The 24773-nt window shown below is 34.0% G+C and overlaps 1 protein-coding gene across 2 annotated transcripts; it reads right to left on the bottom strand.

Moving 5' to 3' along the window:
- Positions 1 to 525: 525 nt before the first annotated feature.
- Positions 526 to 8797, bottom strand: LOC149843922 (BAG family molecular chaperone regulator 4-like). Of its 2 annotated transcripts, XM_090000164.1 has the most exons (5): positions 8513 to 8760; positions 8313 to 8381; positions 7761 to 8017; positions 7486 to 7632; positions 526 to 911 (listed from the first exon to the last, which is right to left on the bottom strand). In XM_090000164.1, the coding sequence occupies exons 1-5, from the start codon at positions 8700 to 8702 to the stop codon at positions 702 to 704; spliced, it is 873 nt and encodes a 290-aa protein (XP_089856290.1). In that variant the 5' UTR covers positions 8703 to 8760; the 3' UTR covers positions 526 to 701. The 2 variants fall into 2 exon arrangements, with proteins under 2 accessions (XP_089856290.1, XP_089856292.1); XM_090000166.1 differs by lacking the exon at positions 8313 to 8381 and having other exon boundaries at positions 8513 to 8797.
- Between the last annotated feature and the right edge of the window lie 15976 nt (positions 8798 to 24773).

The following is a 24773-nucleotide window of genomic DNA, read 5'->3' as shown; positions in this document are numbered from 1 at the left end:
ACTTGTAGAGGGATGGGCTGCGCATGACACAGTCAGCCTTCTTTTAGCAAGCATACCCTGGTACACAGTGATGCATCTTCATAAGCTGTCGTTTCTGCAGCAGGTTGATAATGATCTCGGAGCACTGCACACATGTCATTGCAGGGAACCAAGGCTGGGGCATTCACAGGCCTATTTGCTCATCCAACATTCTACAATATGTTCCTGTAACCAACTACATTGGGATTTCTATAGTACGGCTGGTATCTGATTTCTCAAGCAGTTGGCTAGTACTTGTCACATACATCCCTTGTCTCACTAGTGATCAGTGTGTTTAATACCTGTTAATGATGAAAGAGGAAGAGCTCATGAAATGTATCCCACGGAGAAGAGGCATATACACTTTGGGGTGATAAAGACAGGTACAGAGTATCACAAAATGATTCATCACAAGATGAAGGGCAGAGGTGATGGTCTGAAGTTTAATTCACGACAATTTCCAAAGATGTCAAATACGTCTCATTTCAGAATCTTAATATGCTCTAAACTGGAAATAGCCTGCATGGCTTAAAATTATAGAAATTCATATATGAACAATAATAACATAATGTTTGTTTAGGCCATGACCATAAAACATAAAGCGGTTGCATGAGATTAGCAACATTGACTACATTGAGTATTTCTTTAAAATCATACATCATTGAATAAACTGGATTTAGAAGTCAGTAGATAGTGTTACCAAACTGCTCCGAGTCTTGGGTTATCTTTGTTGATGATGCCATTGGATGGGGAGCGCTCAGGCTTCCTACACCAGAGCCAAATGTCTCCCACTTAGTGGTCACGGAGACTGTGTTGCTACTGCTGCTGAAGGGATTTGCATTTCTTGCCTTCAGCATATCAAGTGTCTCCACAAAGTTCTGCACTCTGCGCACCTGAGTGAAAGTTACAAGTAAAAACAAAGGAGATGAGTTGAGAAAGGTCATCTCATCAGTCATCACAAGCCATAACTCTCATGCAGTGACCATGCAGATTAAACTTCTCTCAGTAAATACCGATTCATTGACTCATGAATGGCCCATGCCACAAGGAACAACCCTCACCAACTTCCATTCATGGTTTATACTCCAGTAATGATGACTAGATTGTATTTTAAGGTACTTAAGTGTCATTATCCTTTACAATCGAATTAAGCTACATGTTTCTGCATGTGATATGGTGAAATGAAAGAACTCTCCACATGAATGAATGCACACACACTGGTCTCTCTCTCTCTCTCTCTCTCTCTCTCTCTCTCTCTCTCTCTCTCTCTCTCTCTCTCAGAGACCCATACATGGACCTGCACATGCACATCCTTCCATTATTCTTACCCATTCTGATGGACTACAATTATTCTAGAAAATGCTCAAACCAATTTATGCAAATCCCAACCAAAATCTGCAATACAATTCAGAATAACTTGTTCTTGAAAAAACATACAAGACAACACAAAATTGATAAATTGGACTAATAAAGTGATATGAGTAAAAATTACTTTTACAGATGCTTCTTCAAAAATAAATTTTTATTTTTATTTAAAATTCAAGCATTTCCCTTCTTAGAAACTCTGAATATGGAAGTAAAAAATATCCAATATAAGCATATATATATATATATATATATATATATATATATATATATATATATATTAATAAGATAAATAAAACACAGGCAATAAGAATGGTACGGTCCTACAGCAGCTGCTGCAGCCGTGTAATGGTCACTCTCACACAGACAGGACTAAACAGACTCATTAATGGGCTATATGTGAGAAGTGGAACTGATGTCAAAACAGTGTCATATTAAAGGGGCACATGTACCTATTTAAGGCATAAAGGTTAATTTAGCAACATAAAAATCATTATATTTTTGTAAATTTTCAAAATAAAATCATACCTTAGAAACTGAATTTGTTCAGAAGCAATATTTCAAGTTTTAAAATTAGTAAAGCACGTAAAACCATCAACATAAAACCTTCAAGTAGGAGCCACCACGAATCCATATTACCATTCCCAAAATTTTCTCCCTTTTGTGGTTTCAAATTTGATTTCTGAAGTTAAACATCAGATCATGCCCTAAGACATTCCATTAAACTTTTTGCACAAAATAACTTCGGTTTAATAGTTTTGAGCCATCTGGACTTAGAATAATGAATTTTTCAACTTGAGTGAATCAATGTCATCTCATGTAGCACCCAAGCTACACAAACATAAAATGAGCTAAGATCAGATTAAAATAGATGAAGTGTGGGAATGGAAAACAACCAGCAATGGAATCAATTCAAACAAAAAGAAGAAAGGAAAAATAAATAGATCAATGTCACTTTTACATGCAAATGAAATAGCACTAATAAGTAGGGCTGCAAACCAAATTGGGACCGACCAAGCTTGTGTTCAACACCAAAGGGCTTATTAGGAAATTGAAATAGCTGGGCCATGCCTGTATCTTATTGAGGATTGGGGCCTAGGCAACAAAATCAGCTAAGGTTTTCTTCTAGAGAATTTAAAAAATGAGTGGTTTTCTCATAAAGAACTATCAAATTTTCTTAACAATAAGAAATACAAAAAACAAATTTTTTGAAGAAAATAACATGATAATATTGTGATATTATTGGCTTATCATGATATTTGGAGCTTTTTCCTATTCTGAAAAGATTTGAGCACACAAGAATTCAAAAGAAATGTCAGTACCTGCGTGCCTATGTGTGTGTACAGAGATAATGTGTTTACATTAGATGCTTGCACATGCACGCCGGCTTGTATGTTTATAGAGGTCATGTGTCTGCATCTTAGAATACAAAATATGGCCTTAAACAACCTTCCAAAGCACAAATTCAAGAGTGTGCAACAAATAAAATTAGCATCATAAAGGAAAACTATAAAACATTTATAAAGCAACATGAAGGCAAATAGCTGCCTTAGTTTTCTACTTATATAGATTATTATTATATAATATTTGGAGAGACTGTTCAAAATTCATGGAGAATTGCAAAGCCTGCCAGATGAAATATTTGGTATCAATAGTCTAGGATTTTTAGATATTTCTTTAGGCCTGGTTGGCTGCTCGAGTTCAAAAAAAAAAAACCTTAGACCTACTTAATTAGTTGAGCCTTGGTGCGAGACATGATACACCAATATAAAAGTGGAATATCACAAGTTATGTAAATATAGGAAAAGAAATTGATTGCCTTGGTGCCTAGTTAAGGCATATAGGAAATTTTTTCTTTGATTAGCCAAGCTGCAGGATAGAAACAAGACTAGACATCTTAATTTTGTATGTTTAGTCAATTCATGCACTCTCCTAAGCAAGCACTCATGGAAGATTGTCTAAAGCTTTTCTTTGTCTTAAAGAGATCTAGGCATAGTCAATTTTGCTAGGAATGTACATGTATGAACTTAGCAATACTCAGATGTTGATCAGTTTGAAATTTGGATCCAGAAAGAGAATCCATTATTGATTATTCAAATTTGTTGCTGGTGGTGTAAGAATTACAAGAAACGATTTAAAAATAAAATTTGCAATCTTGTATAGTTTATAAGTTTCTGTGCTAGAGAACTAGTTCAATGAAAATAGAGAACCATGACTCTTTTCCCTGTCTCCGTCCCCATACATGTATCATGACTTCAAGGCCATTGCTTCCATTTTGTATACACTATTTCATGCACACACACACACATAATAATAATATTAATAACAATAAGAATAGTAGTAGTAGTAGTAATAATTGTTACTATTATTATTATAAAGGAAAAATAGATAGGTATTACTTTCAAATTTCAAACAATGGGACATCCAAGCTAGAATGGCCCTAAGGTAAAGAAAAGACGGGAACAAATTGCTGCAAACCCTCCATTTCTATCCAAAACTGGACTGGTTAACCCAAACCAAGTTCAGTTTTATCTTTATTATATACATAAATATGTAAACACACACCATATATATATATATATGCACCGCCGCACACAAGTTTTCTGAAACTGCCGTTTCACACCCTTCACACTCACACTTGCACCCACACTTATGTGACATAGCTGATCATTCTTAACACTTAGAGACTAATGGAAGCAAGCAGGTTAAAAAACCTGTTTGAAACTATGTTATTGAACAGTTTTTTCCGTGCCAAGAATAAATAGATGAATGACAAAATATTTTGACAAACTGAACACATATAGTAAACTAGGCATGGGATACTCCATAAACTATGTCACAGGGATTCGGCCAACTAGGTGCCGCACGCGTCGATGCGATGAGACGCGGGTGCACGTGTGGGTGCGGCACCCAATGCAGTCAACCCGACCTTAGGTGCGGTCAACGCACCCAGGGTCATTTTGGTCCAGTTTTTTATTAAAAAAAAATCTGCCTGATGAAATGGGCTGCGGAGGGGAGAATTAGGGCAAATTTTTTTTGCCCTAATCCTCCCTTTGTCTCCTCTCCGACTCCCTCTGCTCTCCGCCAACCCCGACGCCGTTGTCGACCGCTCCGCCGCCGCCGACCGCTCCAGGTATGCCCCCGACTCCCTCTGCTCTCCTCTCTGTCTTTCCTCTCTCCCTCTTAGAATGTCGGGGTCTCTGTGCACACGGCTTGTGCTTTTTTGGGTCTCTGTGTTTGCTTTCCCTTTGTCGCAGCGGAATCGTGTCTCTATTCGGTGCTAACGACTCAACTGCAAAGTTCCTTGTGCATCTTGCCAGAGGGCTTGGACATGCGGTTTGGCAGGCCACACTGCAAAGTTGTCATTGTTGGTTCCCTTGCCACTATGTGGGCTTTCGGATGTTCCGTATGTGTTGGCTCAGGTGGGGAGTCGAAACAGCTCTCCTTCCTGCACTAATATTTTCAATGTCGGAATCGACGGATGATGCTTCGCAGTTGCGCGGCCATCGGGCCAGTGCTGCGTTGACGTCATCACAGGAGGAGTCAAGTGGTACAGTCATGTCAGTTTTGAGGGTTTTGAGTGGGGAATTCACTAGCTTGTGTTTTTAGAAGATATTTTAACCAAGTTTCAGGTGATTTGGAGAAGTATTGGATTTTTGGTGAATTTTCCAAGGATTGCTGGATTGTAGAAACCTCCTGTTCAAGAAATTTGTTGAATCTGATCAATTTTCAGTGTTTTTGGTTGAGAGAATAACATCATTCAGGTTGTTTTTTATATATAAGTGTGAGAAAATTGTTTGTGTAAACAGAGTTGACACTTTGGGTGAGATTTAACGTGTTTTTGAGAGGGTTCTTGCAGGCGGTAGCCTAGTTTCAGGCTATATTGGGCACGATCCTCTTTGTGTTGAGTTTGGGCAATGTGCTTATTGTTTTAGCATTGGTATTGTATTTCTTCATGTTTTAATGCTATTCTTTCGGCTAAGTCAATGGTTTTCAGTTGGTTTACCAGCCACTTTTTAGTGTTGACTGCTTGTGTGTGATGTGATTCTCTATTTCATTTATACTTTGTTGGGGCTTTTACCTGATACAGCATATTGTTGCTTGTTTTTGTTGTAGTTGTTGAGCTGTGCAACACTTTGTTGGGGCTTTTACCTGATTTAATTGTGGTGTTAGTTTTTATGATGAAGAATAGAATTGTAGATTGTTAATTTAATTTATTGCATGCATGATGAATTGATTGATGATATTGTAATAATTGTTTTTTATTTCATTAGTGTTAATGTTGTTAATTGATAAAACTTAAAAATTATATATATATATATATATATATATATATATATATTGCCGCACCCAAGGTTTTTGAAAGTGCCGCACCCCCGCACCCGCACCCATGTGACATAGTCCATAAAGCATTTGACCATGGTTGAACTTTATAAGCCTACTTGTGCAATCAGCATCTGTTTACAAGCAACCTACTTTCATATGATCCCCAAAGTTCAAAAGTAATCAAGTTTTCATGACTGAAGATCATGTGCATAAATTGCAATTGGATTTCGAGAAATAATTCCTCTCATCACCAACTTTAGCTTTATGAAAAAGACAAAATTCATCAAGCCTGTTAACTCTAATTATTATGTTATCACAGCAAGATAGAATGGAAATGTTTAACATAAAGAAAGTTCATCCAAAGCAATTCCACATGACATAATACACTTCTTATCTTGACTAATACCTTTCTAGCGTCCTGCCATCAGTGGGTTTTGAAGCTTTTTACAAACTTGGGATTATCTTTAGTTATTATAGTGCCTGCATATGCAAGTTATTCTAGTGGTATTCATAGAGCACATCAACCTTCTCATCAAATACTCTAATATGACACAACTAGAAAATAATGTCGTTCTATGAATTATAACAGTTAAAGTAAATGTTTTCACTAAAGATGCAAACTATATCAAAATCAGCCAAGAGTTAGGAATGCAAGACATAGCATCTTCATTCCACAACTCATCCGTTTCAGCAACAAAGTCATAAAAACTTATAAATAATTTCAATTAACTGTAGATACAGAGAATTAGAAAACTAGAATTGCAAGTTAAATGCAGGAAGCAGTGAAAATGGTGGGCATAAGTCTTATGATATTGTCCTATTTATCATCAAATTCTTAATGGTTTTCCACCATGTTTCAATATATCCCGACATAATAGATTTTCACAATGATGGGAGAGGACAGCCAAGATGCCTGTCTTGAATCATTCTAAAGATTAATACGCATGTTTGATCATGTTGCCTAAGGAATCTTATCTTTAAAATTCCGCGAAAAGTGAACTAAGGAAGCTTCCTGGTAAAAACACTTTCACATTCAGCAAGAAACATAGAAGGGCTAAAAAATATGTTTGACCAAACAAAAGGGCTGTAGTAATAAACTGTTATTAGTAACATATCCATGAACTTGTAACTGATAAAAGAAACTGAAAGCAAGAAAACACAAATTAGCATCAGAATTCAGTATTGTACAGTAGTTTCATAATGGCTTCTAACTCCAAAGATCTTGACGTTCAAACAGTCATCACGTAGTTCATTTAAGATGCAGAAAGGATCAACCTATGTTGCTTGCAATGTCATTTACGACATGAAATCTTCTCCAAGAAAAGACCTACTCAAAGTTGTTAATTTTCTCACCTTGTCATGATTATTAAAAAAATATTGCTTATAGATAAGGAAATGTTGAATCAGATATTGCATAACTAAGCAGACAATAATTTCTAAGACATATAAACACACATTAAGCCATATAACATCATAAGCCAAGTTATGGGGTTAAGATACCCTTTCTAAAACTGATCTTGCAAAATGTCAGAAGTCATGCCTCATTCCAGCAACTTTTCAAAAGCTATAGACCATATTCCAGCAAATAGGACCTTCCATGACCAACATAAACGGGTATAGAAAAATTAAATCCCGTTAATAATGATGGGGAAAAGAATACAGACCGACTTAAGATAAAGGAAGTTCAGATTAATTATAATATCATTCAAGTATTGTTCGCAGTCGCACCAAGTAGCAAAGAGACCATAAATGTTGGTGCAATTTTCAGGAGATTACCTCTATTCTTCGCTGCACTTTGGCTTCTCCTTCAGCCTCAATGCTGTCCAACTTCAATAATTGCATCATGAACATTTCCGTCAACACAACAAATTCCTTATCAGCCACCTTCCTGCCACTGCGTACAGCCCCTTCCAAGGCTGACACCTTGAATAGCAACTCAAACCATTAGAAAACATTGCCAAGCACCAATATCCAACAAAGAAACCAAACACATTAGCTCCCTCTTCTAAAACATGGAGGAATTTTCAGGAATCGTAACAAAGAATTGCTACCTTTTCCGAGAGCTTATCCACTTCTGCTCTAACTTGACCAACGGCTTCACAGGCCTTGGAAATCCCTTGATCCTTCTTCATTTGTTCCAATTTCCTCTCTTTGCTTGCAGGGTCCTCCAAAAGTATCACCTTTGACATGTCCTTAACACCAACCATGTGCAAGCACTCATGGTTATCTTTTTCTTTACCTCTGAATAAGAGCCTCTGTTCTCGAGGCTCTAATCCCGTCTCCTGGGCAACCACCTTCTTCAAATCTCCTTCATTTGATTAAAAACAAGAAGGAAACAGAAAATAACGAAACTACCCCACAAATTGCATTCAAACAAAAAACAGGATGTAATCAGGATATACGTATCCATCAATAGATATAAAAAAAACAATGGTTTCCAAATTCCCTTCGTCTGTAATTCAAGTGGAGAAAATGACAAATACCAACATGTTATAACTTCATATGCAAACAAGAAAAGCGTACTCACCAACCTATCCATCTCCAGAAATAAAATAAAATAAAAAACAAAAAGGAACAAAGTAAAGACAGACAATTCCCCTCACTTGGTTCAGAAGGAAAGCCCCAACAAACACGAAAAAGACTGTCCATCACTATAGGAATTGAACAACAAACTAGACAGAAAAAAAGGAGAAAATATAAATGGAGAAAATGAAAACTACCCACAAATCAAAAAATACAAACAACCAAGTTGTGCACATCAATCAATCTACAGACACCAAAAAAAAAAGATTGTTTCATATACCAAAAGTAGCCTGGGCGGGTATGCTAATCTCATGTTGGTAAGAGCCATGAGAGATCTTGATCCTGATCAGAGGCCCAAAAGGCAGCACCCCATCATCCCTCTTCTGCACAAGCATTCCTCCTGGCCTTAATTCCCAGTCTACGTCTTCACCAGCTTTCTCAGAAACCCTTCTGGGATTCAATCTGTGCATACTGGATTATTGTTCTCAATCACCCAACAAAGAAAAATAACAAAGAAACACCACCCCAAAAAGAGGATGTGGAAAGAGAGAGGTCACAACTGAAGCAGTCTGACTCTGATGAACAGCACATGATATGTAAGGTATGAAAAGATACTGTTGGAAAAATGAACGAAGGTCTGATTTTTTCCTTTGATGGTGGTCCCCACACTAGCAGCGGACCAAAAAATTTTAGAGAAACATTGTTTTCACTGCTTCTCCAGATGTTATGCGCTTGATGATGGATTAACTATTTATGGCGCACCATTATTTGTAGGAGTTGGCTGTGAAAAAACAGGTGGTAAGAGGTAGGAGAGTGTCGATGTGCGGAGGCCGGAGCGATAAAGCTCGGGTTTGTTAAGGGAGGCACAGAGGCTTAAAGAAACTACCGACCATTTTATATATATAACAACAACTACTACTACGCCTTCATCCCAAAAACAATTAGGGTAGGCGATATGGAAAAAAAAAAGAAAATCATTCGTGTAATCATTTTTATCCAATAATGCTATGTTCTCGTTGAAGTTCAAAACATTCATATCCTTTACTATCATCTCCATAAGTCTTCTTAGGTCTACCTTGACCTTTTTTAACTAATATATTTTTCCATTTCATTTTTCCATTTCTCTATCCTTTTAACTGAAGCATCGTTAAGCTTTCGTCGAATATGTCGAAACCACCTTTAACGATTCTCTCTCATCTTATTTTCAATGGATGTAATGAACCAACAAGGCATTATAAACGGCCAACACGCTAAAAACGTGCAAAAAAAGCATTTCCTTCTGTTTTTAGGGCTTTAGTGTGGCACTCACCCTACTGAACTGGGACCTTTAGCGGCATGCAAGAACTGGCCATAAAGCCGCATGGATGCATCCAACATTAATAAAACTATGTTTAGTGAACTGACACCTTTAGTGATGGGCGAGAACTGCCACTAAAGGGTCTTTTCTTGCATGATTTGATGTTGTTTTGACAATTTTGCAGAAAAAACATTGAGTGTCCATTACTCTTGCAATGAACGCACTCGAAATTGCATTTCTAAGAATTTCGCAATTACTTATTACTATATATATAGAGAGAGAAAGTCATTTTCAATGAAAAAATGTGATTTTTGAATGCTTTAAAATTTATGAAGATTATGACTCATGATTTTAAAGCCTTAAAAAATCTTGTTTATGCATTAAAATTGGATGATTCAAGAGCAGGTTATTATAAAAAAGCATGTAAGATCACATTCGTACTATTAGAATAAAGAGAAAAGAATAAAAAATCTATAAAAATCACGATTCACAGGGTGGTTCTCATATTCTAGTGACTCTCTCTCTCTCTCTCTCTCTCTCTCTCTCTCTCTCTCTCTCTCTCTATATATATATATATATATATATATATATATATATATATATATATATATATATATATATATATAAGAAGGACCGTCCAATCAAAAGAAGGTCCAAAATCTATAACCAACGATGATAGGGCTCTCCTTCTCCTCATATATTTGTTTTTTATAATTTATTTAATAAGAAATATACTTTACACCAAAGCTTATAGGTATGTTTTTTGAAATATGAAAATTTTTATAATATAATGTATGCACGAAGTTGGTTTTAAGTGCTTTAAAAAACATATCTAAGCCTCAAAACATGTTGCTCACTAAATCAATAATAAAAATCCAATATGTAAAGTTCGATCAATGAAAAACTCGATTGTTAAAGAAGAAACATCATCAATTATCATAGATTTTGGACCTTTCTTTAGTTGGACGATCTCCTTGATATATATATATATATATATATAGTAGGTAGGTGGTAGTTGTTTACCACTTTTTTGGCCTACCACTGAATGGGGGTTTTCGTGTTGTTTTTCTTAAATCTAACCTTGTAGATGTGTTCGACATGATCAATTTATTAGTAAATGACATTGGGATAATGTTTTTTTTAATAAAAAAATTTATTTTAAGCTTAAAATATTCATAAAAATCTTAGAGCGTCGAATTTTAATTTTTATAAAAACCTATTTGTATGTCGGAATTGAATGATCAATTCATATAACCTTGTAGATTGTATCATTGAACTCAATTAGGTGGTTCACCTTCCAGCTACGATTTTAGGAAGATTTCGCCACTTTTTTTAGGGGTAGTGTATATACGCAACTGTTGTTATTGATATATAAAGAAAATAACATTAGTGGATACTGATTTTCGTAGTGTCTCGATATTAGATACTGAATTCTAATATTTCAATGGATGGTGTTAATTCTTAATATTGGTCGAGGGTTAACTGTGAAACCCAGTAATAAAATACAAGTGTGCAAAAAACTACAAGAAAAATTCCTGACTTGAATTTCGAAAATTATTATACATGTTTTTTAGTATTTGCGAGTTTTAATGAAAGGTAAAATTAAAATTGTGTGCATATAATAAAAATATGCATACAAAAGAAAACTCTGATAAAAGATAATAAGTTACTTATGCATTCATATCATGTCATGTCATGTTCTGCATTAGATAATGTGTTAAGAATCAATCGGGTGTGATGCAGGCAAATATATATATATATATATATATAATTCTGCTTTACTTTTTAATAATTAATGTTGAAAGGGCCGTACCCCCACTAAGGTAAATGCAAAGAAGAGGACAAATAGTGATGTCAATTAATCAGTGATTGCTTAATTTTAAGCTTTGCATTGACGCATATCAAGTCAATGCACATCCTAATAATTATAAATAACTTAGCTTCACGATGTATCTAAATGTACCAGCTGGAAGGATCTTTTGGAAAATCCTTAACATGTGTTGATTGGTCCTAATTAATTCACTGATTTGTTTATCGGTTATATTTAATTTTACAGTCAAATTCTTTGTCCAAATTAATAAATGAATATGTTTGGTATAATACTATTTGAGACAAAGCTTACCGTGTGCTTATGCTGTCACCAGGTTGTACTGCAACCTGACCGTGGACCCATATCTGTGGTTTGGATCATTCCCAAACACTTCCGTAGTTATTGGTTGAACCCAAGTCAGGTTTCAGCAAAACATATTGGAGTATGTGAGTCAAATCCGTGTATTATCTGGATCCAATTTGTTTCTCTAGATGTGAGGAAGTCATGTTTTTATGCTGGAGTCAACGCAAGATGCATAGGACCCAGATCTGATGATTTACCGGGTCATATTCAGGTCCATATCTGATTGAAACATCATGGTACCCACAGTCTAGATCCACATCCATGCCAATTGTGTCCGACCAGGATTCATCTGGTGTCCAAAAAGAAGTGGTGGTTAGCCCATTTTGGAGTGAGTGGATTTGCTATTGCTACAGATTCAAACTGAGATATATGTCACAGGGACACACTATTTAAGCTCTAATGCCTAAGGGCAAGTGATGCATACAAACATGCTATGACACTTGTCTGACAGTACCACTTATATTTTGTAATAGATTTTATGCATTTTTATAATTAATAAAAATAATTTTATATATTAAATCTATTAAAAATATAATTTCCGTATACTGAAAGTTTAGAAAACATGTATCTGCTTATTCTAATTTTCATAAATATCACGTATTCATGCCTCTAGTCTATATTGTGTGTGTCAGTGTCTGTGTCCATGTCCATATGACATAGCAAGGGATGTAAATGGTTGGGATTTGGGTCAGATGTGGCCAGTACCAGATCCGACTAATCAGATATTGGCTTTCAGATTGGGATGGAAAAAGGTTCATTATACTAAATCTAATTTCTAGAATGTAATTGGATTCAGACATCGGTCAACTCAGAATATCTGTCCGATTCAGTAGCAAAGCTCAAAACCCAATCCAAATCCAATTATTAATGGGATTTGATTGGACTTAATGGATCAGCTTATTCAAAGTAGGATATAGGATAAAATCCAATCTGTTGACATCCCTAGACATAGACGGGGAAGCAGATCTGGTCACGCTGAAGTGCTGAACATGAGTTTTTTTTCTCATGTCAACATCGTGGCCGTCCGTTTTGTATTTTGAAAAGTTTATATGCTACGTGGCATTCATTCAAAATGCAAACAGACGGCCCCGTCTTGGTGGCAAGTCTTGGGTGACATGAGCAAACATGGACATGTAAACACGGATACCAACACATATTGATTATATTTTAATTGTATTTTAATATTTTTAATTATTATTTCAATAAAAATGCATGTTTAGCAATTAAATATCAACAAAATAGATTTTTATTGATTAAAATATTAAAAAATCGTGTCCCCTTGTCCTGTTTTCCAAAAAAAATAGATTTTGTGAGTCAAACACACATCCTTGTATCCTCGTGTCTTCGTGACATAAGTTTGAAAGAGTGTCCATTGCTGTATATAGCAACTACAATACCAATGTGCAGTAGGCTCATGTTTTGTAGGGCTTTGCTCAAACATTCTTCTTAATCATTACTAGCCTTTTCCATTAAAGCTTTATTCAAACCCGAACAGAATCCAACTAAAACCTGAATCAGATTAAGTGTAAATGTTGGGTTTTATGCTAGTCAGATCTGGATTCAATTTCATCTGATTCCATCCGACTCTGAATACGGTTAGTTTAGACCCGATTGGTCTGAACTTGATAATGCCTAGATTCAACCCAAGTCCAACCCATTTACATCCCTAGTACCAGGTTGTTGTCATCACAAAATTTTACTTTTGTAAGTCAAACTGACCTTTAAAAAAGATTTTGAAAAATAACTCGCCTCCATTTTAAAATGCAAGAAAATTTCGTAGAATGAGACTCGTCTTTCGGTACGAGGTTCAACCGTTCCTGGCACCTTTACCAGGGGTAATTGAACCAATGATCAATCCAATATTTTGTTTTGCTCAACTTATCTAAATCATGTTCTATTTCCTAAATGCACAAAGAATCAGGCATGTGCTATTAATTTTCTAAAAATGCAGATTGAAGACATGATGTATGCTTCTGAGATTTGAAATACTTGAAAAATTCTTGAAAAAGATAACACTTTGAAAATCGTGAGCTTTGTTGAGAGAACATTTCTAAAGAAATGCAAGTGCTTTGTGAAAACCGATGTATGAGGAATTTCAAATAACTTTAGAAAAACTTGATTTCTCTGAATTCAAACTTTGAAATTGAAGATATTATAACTTGGAAAATCGTGATTTGAAGTTGAGAAATACTTGAAATACCATTTGAAAGCTCGGAGTTTTGAGAAAATCAATTTTTGAGTAAGACTTAAAATTTTTTGAGAAAATCAATTTCTCTGAACTAGAATTGGAATTTGCAAATTGAATGAAATGAATGAATATGAATTTAAAAGACATTGTTTTGAAGAATTGAGAAAATCTTTTTATATTTTTTGAGAAATACAATGCATTTTGAAGTTAGCCTAAGAGTGTAAGTTGAATGTGGCAAATACGAAGATCACAAATCTTGGTCTCATTCGTATTCTGACTATGACCATAAATACGAATTCCACCAAGTTTGTCAACTCCCTAAGAGCTTGTGCACATGTCATTCGTGTAGACTATGATGGATTTATAAAAACATACCTGAATTGACATACATCAGATATTGAAATTTGCAAAATTAAACTATATGCAATGCAGTCCTATTCTAAGCAGAAAAGGTAAATCTTATTCCAAATATTAGCTCTTTGATATTACATTGAATTGAATAAAGGAAAATAAAGAAAAGTCTTCTTCTTGAATGTTCCTGCAAAACTAGAAAACAAGTTAACATAAAAATGTAGGTTTATCTGGATTTATCTGAAAATATTGGGAAATTATCAGATATTATCCAAATATAAACCCAATTCATACTTCCTTGTTATAAACATAAATGATGAAATTGGATTGAAAATATGAAAATGAGATTTGAAAATTCGAAATTGAGGTCAAAATGACCAAAATGCTCTTGATAGCAAGACTATGGCCTTGAAACCAAGGTTTTTTAGAAAGATATTTCATAAAATGCAAATTTTGAAATTCAAATGAGAACAAATCAAACACAAGATGATATGATATGATTGAAAATAAGAAAATCCAAGGTAGGGATTTCGAAATTGAGGTCAAATGACCAAAATGCCTCTGATAGCAAGACTATGGCCTTGAAATCAAGATTTTCAAAAAATATTTTGGTAAAAACTTAGGATTTTGGGATTAGATAAGATCAAATAACAGCTAAATCAAACATGAGGTGTCCTAGCATGATTCTGAACATGAACAAACCCTAAAAACATGAACTTATAATAAAAAAATCAGAAATATCATAAAAATTATGATTTTGGCAGTGTTTTGGAATCCTACGGGTACCCTATTTTGCAATTTAACTCATCCAAGCATCAAATGATATCCAAAATTGATAAAAATCGACATTTGTACTCTTTATAACCTTAAAAGTAGATTGGAAATAGAAAGATCAAATGTTTACATAATTTTAATATGAAAATTATAAAAAAATCCTAAAATATGTTATTTTTACATGCGGGCACGTACCTGTTTCAGTGTTAGACCCGAATCAGGGAACAATTTACCATGGAAATTCATAAAATTTTACAAAGAACTATTAGATAGAAAAACAGAGATTCTCTCTTTTATAAATCAGAAAAACCATCTCCAGTTAGAGAGATGTCATTTCAGCAATATTTGATCAATTATAACAAATATAAAATTTATTAAAATATACACTTCCGATTTTAAATAAAGAGAAAAATAACAAAACACATCAAAAATTTATGAGATTTCAGCAGTGAATAACAGACATATAAATAATGAACTTCTCTTTTTACAGATCATGAATTGAATCTCCGATTAGGGAGATACGATCAACGGAGATTCAATCAACACAAGTTGATGTAGTGTTTTAATAAGACATAACAAGTTCCAAGAAGTTGATCTGACTCTCTGACAGAGGAAAAATACAAACATTGACATAAAATCATGAAAATTTTACAGTAAATAATATACTCTATTATGAAGCTACTGCAATTTACGGATCCTAAATCGGATCTTGGATGACAAAAATAACGCAACTACAAGTTATACTTGAATATAAATAACAATTTTAACCAACATGAATCATTATTCGACTTTATATTTTTTTAACAAGGTTCTCAAAACCTCTACTATTTTTACAGAGACTCACTGACACATCCGTGGACTGCATATAAAAAAATCAGAAATTTCTAACAAATATTTAAATACGAAGTAACATGATTTCTATGGATCTAAAATCAAAACACACGAAAATCTAAGAAAACTCTAAAAAAATGATTTAACAATGAGAAAAACAATAAAAAATACCTAAACAGCAAAACAAAATTTAATTAAATGCTGAAACATACGAAATAAACATTAATATGATAGAAAAATAAAATAAAATACAGGGAATAGGGGTTGACCCCCCCCCCCCACTCTTACTTCTTTAAATAGAAAATAATTAGGGTTAATTAAGATTTTTCTTAATTCCAAACTTGCCCTTTTTAAAACCTATCCACAATCATTAGTGGGGGGCGATTTTTCTAAAGGGATTTAACCTAATTACTAACCTATCTAAGCCCCAGTCAAAACCCTAAAATACCCCAAATGTGGCGCCACCTAGACTGGGCCACATTGGATTAAAAATCCTGATTTTAAAACTTTAAAAAAATCACTAGTTAAAACCAAAGTAAAGATGAATTTTTAAAATCAATTTAAGACATACTAACCTCCTACCCTAACTAGAATACTGACTAACCCTAGTCTAACCCTGACTTTTGCAAATGTGGTGCCACCTTGAGTGGGCCCCATTTGGTTTTTCAAAAAGCGATTTTAAAACTTGAAAATAAGAAGTTTTCTCAAAAGATATTCAAAGTAAACATGAAAATGAAAGTTTTGAAATGGCACAGAGTTCTGACTGGGTCAGAACTCCTCTAGATATGGCGCCAACTGAGTGAGCCCCACTTTGAAGTTTCGAAAAATTTGAAATAAAGACTGAAAATGGCTTTGAAAAGGGGTTAAAATCAACAGGTGAAATTCAAAGGTTTTGAAAATAGAGTTATGAGTGAACTGAAACTCTGGATCATAGTCCTGAACCAATTAGGACTCTGTGATTTTAAAATTTTGAACGCCAAATGATGAAAGTTTTGAAAGATTTTATCAAAACTAGTAAAATAAGTCAGAAAATACAGTCAGGGTTAGAGTCCTAACTCAACTAAGACTCTTTAAATAGAGTCCTGAACCAATTAGAACTCTGCAAAATGACCTAATTTATGAAAAACAAATAAAAATGAATGAAAATGGAAGTGAAAATAAACTTCAGAATAGACTCCTAACTAGATTAGGACTCTAGAACAGAGTCCTGATCAGACTAAAACTCTAGATTTTTTTGGTATTTTCTGAAAAGCAGATGAAAGAATTTGTGAAAACAATGGAAATAACAACAAGTATTGAAATCAAAACAAAGTTCTGATCTAACTGAGACTCTGAGGCAGAGTCCTAATTGGACTAGGACTCTCAGAATTATAGATTTTCTAAGAAAACAAATAAGAAGATCTTGAAAAAATAGGTGAAAATAAGATAAAATTGAAGTCTGGTTCAAAGTCCTGATCCGACTAGAACTTTGAGGAAAAGTCCTAATTCGACTAGGATTATGAGAAATTTTGGTTTTCTGAGAAGCAAATGACAAGATTTTAAAAAGACTTTTGAAAATAAGTGAAAACGAAGTAAGAAAATGAAATCAGGATAGAGTCCTGATTCAATCAGGACTTTGAGATAAAATCCCAGAATTTTGAAATTCTATTATAAAGGTGTAATAATTTTAAAATTTGGAAAGATAAATAAAGAGATTTTGGCAAGATTCTCTCAAAATTGAAATCAAGGTCATAGTCCTGATCCAATTGGGACTCTAAAATTTTGACCAAAATGACAGAAATGTGTAAGGATATGACCACAACTGGTTTAAAATCAGAATGGAGTTTTGAAAAGATTCAAAAAGATAAAAAGATAGAGTCCTGATCCAACTAGGACTCTAAAATTTTTGAGATTTTTGACGAATGAAAGAATCCAGAAGTGACACCACCTAAATGGGCCTCATCTGAGAATTGAGATCAATTGAAATTGAGTTTCAACCGAATCCAGATTCTTTTCTAAGGAAAACATTTCGAAATATAAGATCCTGGGGGTTGACAAATGGCAAGAATATTGATTTAAAACCCAATTTTTGAAATTGATTTCGAAAGAAAAGTTTTAAAAACTCAAATCTGGATTTAATATTTTGAAAACAAGAGTTCTGGATCTCGATGATGAGATGCCATGACATGCAATGTTGTGCAATGCAATGAAATGATATGTCGAATGCATGCAGTGATATGCAATGACATGTAAAATGTAAACCTTGGATGAGGGACTCAAAATCTCGGATCCCTGGCAGAGACAAAGAATTAAGAGATTTTCATCTGAGGATGAGAACTGACAATTGAAATTGAGCCAAAATGAGGGTTGAATCTTGAAATATTTGAATTTGGAACAAAAATTCGAGCTCTGAAGGGCCCTGGCTCAGACATCGACCAATTGGTCCCTTGGAGACTATGGAGAGTGGGTCCCAGTGGCAGGAGGTAAATATTTGAGGATGAGGGTAAAAATTTGGGGTGTTCACACATGCCCAACCTAGGTCTGACTGGATCTATTTACCATGCAGGTCTAAAAAGGATTATATAAACTAGACTTGGTTTTGTTTATGTTTTTTACGTTAAAAATTTGCATATCCCAATTAGAACTTGATCGAACTTGGGTCTGGTGTGAAATTTCATAAATCGTACCTAGCTTCATAAGATAATCAAATCTCATGGACCCAGATAGTTAATCAGACTCTTTCCTTTGTTACCAAAACCTTAAGATCGACAAATATCAATGTCTGGATCGGGTTATACCTGAACCATTGACAACCTAAGGTTAAAGATTTTTGGTTTATTTCTTTTTTATGGGAACAAACCCACAAGGATCAAGCCTTAATTGGCCCCACATTGTAATGGTATACACCAGGAGAGTTGAAGAGTTGATTGTATATATCAGCCACAAATATTTCAAGACCCATATAAAGTTAGGCAGCTTAAAGAAACAGAAGTTATGCATTTGGAGCAAAATTCTTACAAAGCACTCCAAAGAAGGAACTTTTCCATTTTGACAAAAATAATTCTCAAATTATTGAACATATCATGTTACATTCAACAATTTATATACTTAGTTCAAATTCCTTGAAAAAATCTAATACAACCTTATTTTAAATTTTATATTACAAACTCTAACCAAGCATTCACATGTAGGAATGCCAATTGTAGGATTTAGGTTGGATATCCAACTGATTCTGATCCATTTACTCTATTTTGGTAATTTTAGAGTTTTACATAATAGAAAATTGCACAAAAATCATGTGCCTCGCGTAAGTTTGTCGTGTCCTTGTGAGAATATACCCAATCTCAAAGTACACCTCTTTCTCTCTCTCTCTCTTATATACATATATATATATATATATATATATATATATATATATATATATATATAGTTGTGTCCTTGTGTATATATAGTATGGTCAGTTGTATGTATAATCAGCCTAGAATTTGATTTTTTTTATAAAGCTAACTCTATACGTGATCTACATGGTCTGTTTGGTGGAGATCTGCATTTGAATCATATATTCCAATTTGTGACAAAATTTTCAGCGATTCAAAATTGATGTGCTTAAAAATACCAAAATTTTAGGAGTTGAAAAATATACTGTTAAAAAATCTGACACAAGGGTTGAACCCAAACAAATCAACCGTGCAAAGATTCGAGTCAAAACGACTTTCAACTATGAAATCTTATGCTGATTGTCATAGCAAATATATATATTCTTACCACCAACCGGAGTCCTGTTTGTCTGGTAGGAGCAGCTAGTGCACGTCATCTTGTGTTGGGAGGTTGCAAGTTCCAATCCCAATGATATTTTTGTATACCCAGCTTGCCTTTTCTATTTTTCCATCAAGGGATGGGAGTCCGGATCTTGGGGATAGGTCCTGTCAGTTGTGGAGCCCAAGAACTGATGGAGGGCGATCAGGTGCTTAAGGCACAAAATTTTGGGCCATCATATGGCACCAGATCCGGACTCAAGGGATGGGGTAGAAGAATGAATCAATGGAATATTTAAATGTTTGGGAAAAATCCATACCGGGGCCAAACTTTTTCCCCAATATCAAATAAGGGCTACACTTCTCTGAAATTCTAAATATGCGCCAACTTTTCTTGGAATCTGTCAACCAAGGGACGGAATTTATTAGGTTAAAATCATGTCAAATTAAAAAAAAAAAGTTTGCGCTCTTTACTTTTTCTTTTCTGTTTTTTATGAGGATAACTACTTTTCAGTTTTCAAGGCATGACACAAGAACAAAAAGGACGTAGGTCCCTGTTTAACAGTTTTCAAGAAAAGTTTGGCCCATATTTAAATTTTCATAAACATGTGGTGTCACCCATATTTGAAATTATGGTAGAAAGGTTGGCCACTAAATGAAATTCTCCCTAAAAGATTTTTTTTTAATAAATAGGCAAGCTGGGGTTAGGCAGACCCTACCAAAATTACAAGAGAAAAACCAATTCACATCAACATATTAAAGGAAATCAATCTAGTTGCTTAAAATCTCTTTATTGACCAATCTACATGTGCTTCTATGATCAATGGCCTAACTCTTAGTTGTCACCACATCCCGTCTTGAACTTTTCACTACAACCCAATTCTCTTGGATAACCAGCCCAATCTGATAAACTTATACTCTGAGTTTCCTCACCGTGTACCCTATTCTTCAGCCCAGATTGACCCTAGTGAAGACTGGTAGTGTAACTCACCTATGGGAGGAGGCCACCATATGTTACAAACACCTAGTTTAAGGATATAGGATGGTTCAATCACTACAAGGATGCAGGTCAATAGCAGTGATATATCTCACCGCTATATAATTCTATAACAACAAGAATTCTCGTCGATAAGTTGTTGAAAAAAAATTGGCCTTTGTTGAGTAACAACGATGACATTTATAACTCACTGTTAAAGGGTAAACCAACACTAGTGAAGAATCTCATTAAAACTGAGAACACCAATAGCAAGGTGACAATCTTTAATGGTGAGTTTGTTTTTGTGACGATATAGGATATAACGACGAGATCCTTGACTTTTCATTATAAGCTACCTATAGGTTATAACACCAAGGTATTATTCTTGCTATTATAAGCTATAACAGCAAGATTGTTATAGGTTATAACGAAGATAATTAACTTGTTGGTATAGGTTATAATGGCAAGACATGGATCTCGCCATTATAGGCTATAAACCTACAAACAAAAAACTGAAAATTAGTTTTTAATTTTTTTTACATTAATAAAAATTTGCAACAAACATACACTTTAAATACGTGGCCCTCTCCCCACATCCTCTCCGCACATGCAACAAACACAGTTCAAATACAAATCCCCTACACCCACTATATCATTTTGAAGCCTGCAACAAACATATACACATCTAATATTCATACAAATCAAATTTTAATTTGTGTCTCGAAGGTACACAACAAACATATACACTAGTTGATTGTGTATGAAGATTGTATGTCTACGAGAAAGAACAAGAGAGAAGTTAGTAACAAGGATTTATAACATTGCTTAATAATATGACTAGTTTACCTTAATAAATGATAAATGTAGATATGGATTGTCATATAAACTCAATCTGTAATCAAACACCACATTGTGACACAACCCAAGCCTTCTTTCTCAAGTTCCTAATTGATCTTTCTTTTTTTTTGTTCAAGACCGCATTATGGCACCCCCCTATATTCTCTCCATGCTTACAATAAACACACTTCAAATACAAACCCTCTACATCATCTTCAAGTCTGCTATAAATATATACACTTTTAATATTCATATAAATCAAAATTGAATTTGTGTTACATATTTTCAAAGTTATACATCATCTTTATTACTTAGATGTTATACAACCCTGAAAATGTATACACCCATCATAGGAGAATCAAAACAAATAGATCAGAAACAAGTAAACAAAGAGTTTAGAAATTGTAGCAAGGTAAAAAATTATACTTAAACAAAGAGAGTTTAGAAATTTTGGATCTAAGATGGGAGGTTATGCATGTGCGCATTCATGAAGGTCTGCATCTCCTCTCTGAACTTCCTAACTACTTCTCTCTATCACTTTATTTTCTGTCTTTGTTACTCACTTTCTTCTCTTTCTCACTCTCATTCTTCTCGGTTCGTCCTTTGTTCTTTTTTTAATTGTTGAAACTTCGTCTGCATCACCTCCCGCTGAGAAGATAGCTTTGAAGCTCGAATCTAACTGTAGAAGAATGGTTTGGATGGAATGACAAATGCACCTATCCCCTTACATGTTTTTTTAGCTCCTTGAGGACCTTAGCAAAAATGTCTTGTTGCGTCATCGACGGGCTTCCTTCTAAAAAAGATATTAAACTTTCAATCTTTATAGATTACAACATTGTTTGCACATCATTAATAATTGGTTATCAGTAACTAATGATAATGTACAAAATAAAATGAATGAATGTGACACTACAAAGTGTGAGCTACTTATAAAGGTATTTTCTTTTTCGCTACAAATGAATGTCTTGTGATTTGAACGAGGGTGTGTCTCTTTATACAACATACTCATCGTCGGTTCCTGGCCATCTATTTCAGTCTACAAATAATAAATTAAAATTTTATTAAATTAAACATATTTAGCATTATACTATATAAAAAAATAAACTGAGAGAATAAAAAACTTACTCTCGTATGATACCTCTGGAGGTACAAAGATAATTCATTGATATGTAGGACTGTCTGTTTTGCTCTATTCATCGAATTTTTTTTGTCACCTATTGTTAACCAAAGAAATATCAATTAGTAGATGAAAATCTAAAAATTTAAATATTTATTTATAAGTATATATTCAATATTTATTAGTCTAATAGTCTTCAGTGAAAAACTTGCGAATCAGTTTTCACACTCCAGAGTTACATCCTTTGAGAGAATGTTTTCTACTATATCATGGGTTTTAAACTTCTGGTAATACTTCTGAAAACCTTCTCAAACCCTTGAGTATGATAATATAAGTTTTTTCTCCATGCACGTCTGATATTCAGGTATATCATTGTCTAAATCAAACTCGTCCTGTAGCAAATTAACAGAATATATTTAGTAACACTTTTTTTATGGATTAATATGTTTATCAAAATATAGTTAAACAATATACTTACATAAATTGCCTTACGAAGTATCATCTTCTCATCGTTTGGGACCTTTATTAACGAGTTGTGAATGAGTATGGTCTGCTCCCTGATGATGCACAAAAGGCTCTTGGAGAATGTAGAGGAGCCCTTACCCACGACTCCTTGCATCCCAAGCTTGATCATTATTGAAGTCTTTTATTGCTTGATTTGCTTATAGTGGTATATGCATTTGTTCTTTATATATTTATGTTGAGAAGATTTTGCAGTTGCTAATTTATAGTAATAAACAAATATTAATAAAAATAACATTAATAAATTATTAATTATGTTAAAAATTTACATGAATAATTACCTGAGACCGCCATGGACCACTTTAGAGTTGCAATGGCCTATGGTGTGTGGGCGGGACATCTCTTTCTCCCTTGAAGTATCATCCAACTGTGATCTAAAGTCAATCATGTCTAGGTGTTCACCTTGGCTGATAGGTGGTGAACTTATCTTGAGAGAAGAAGAACGCCTACACCCTCGTTGTGAATATGTCGACATCTGTTAATTTTATACAAACAATATTAGATCAGACTATACTACAAAATCGAATCATATAAGAAAATTCACTATCTAGGTTAACATACAAGAATATTCACTACCAAACTCTTTTAATACAAAATATAATTTAGATTAATATACATAAATATTCACTATCTAGATTAACATACAATATTATCATTCACATCAGAATATTTATCAATCATCCTCTCAATCATCTCGGTGTAACGGCATGGGATCTTCGTCGATGGTGTGGTGAAGTAATGAATCAACCCCTCTACAATCGGCCCTCCTGATATGCATTGCTATCCTGTTTTTCATTTTATTCAGTTGAAGATGGTAGAATCTTGTACATATTTCTTGATATTATCTTCTATGCTATATGCATTTCGATATTTATGGGATCTCTAATATAAAATGCTTGCATAGATTGAGAGGTTAAAATAAAGGGATTCTCTTAGTATGTTGGGTGAGACATATTGACACACGTAAAATATTCATCCTTACGTATGTACCTATTATCAAACCAATCACATATAAATATATACACTAAATTTTGTTCTATATATTTAAATTGGATAATTTCTTTTAGAAGACCGTAATAGTCTATATTAGGCTCCCCTGTATTGCCTGCACACATAACCATTACTCCACATGTAATAATCTAGATGAATGACTAGGTGCACCATGATGGTAAAAAATGTGGATGAAAATATCTTCTCCAAAATGCATAAGATTGCTAGAATATTTTTCTTCATCTGTGTTAAAGCATATCTTCTCAACGTCCTTACACACAATAGTCTGAACATATCACTTAGATGGATTAAAGGCATATCAATTATCTTTTTTAAATATTCACGAACTGCAATATAAAGTAAGCACTAGAAGAAGATGTGGCTATCATGACTCTCTATTTCTGAAAATTTAGCATCGTTTATGTTTACGTATTGCCTAATGTTAGATGCATAGTCATCGAGAAACTTCTCATCATTCAACCAATCAAAAAACTCCTTCTTATGTTTACTTGAAAATATGTATTGTACATGTGGTTTCATCGGTGCTACACTACTTTTGTCGAAGTGAAAGTGATGACATATTTTTCTTAGTCTTAAATATTCTTGTATATTTTCGTTGTCCTTTGTTTTCTCCTTTACATCAAGTAGTATATATAAGATATCATCACATATGTTCTTCACAACATGCATAACATCTAAGATGTGTCTTAGCTTCAATGATGACCAAGATGGCAGTAAGAAAATATATATG

This window comes from Nuphar pumila, chromosome 3 (assembly GCF_984573655.1).
Source record: "Nuphar pumila chromosome 3, dmNupPumi1.hap1.1, whole genome shotgun sequence".
NCBI classification, from domain to species: Eukaryota; Viridiplantae; Streptophyta; class Magnoliopsida; order Nymphaeales; family Nymphaeaceae; genus Nuphar; species Nuphar pumila.
This window is presented reverse-complemented; position numbering and strand designations above follow the sequence as displayed.

Coding starts and splice junctions, on each gene's coding strand:
- LOC149843922 (XM_090000164.1), bottom strand. CDS start 8,702: ATGCACAGATTGAATCCCAGAAGGGTTTCTGAGAAAGCTGGTGAAGAC. Junction 8,382..8,512: donor ACCCGCCCAGGCTACTTTTG/GTATATGAAACA, acceptor TTTTCTGTCTAG/TTTGTTGTTCAATTCCTATA. Junction 8,018..8,312: donor GGGCTTTCCTTCTGAACCAA/GTGAGGGGAATT, acceptor AATCAAATGAAG/GAGATTTGAAGAAGGTGGTT.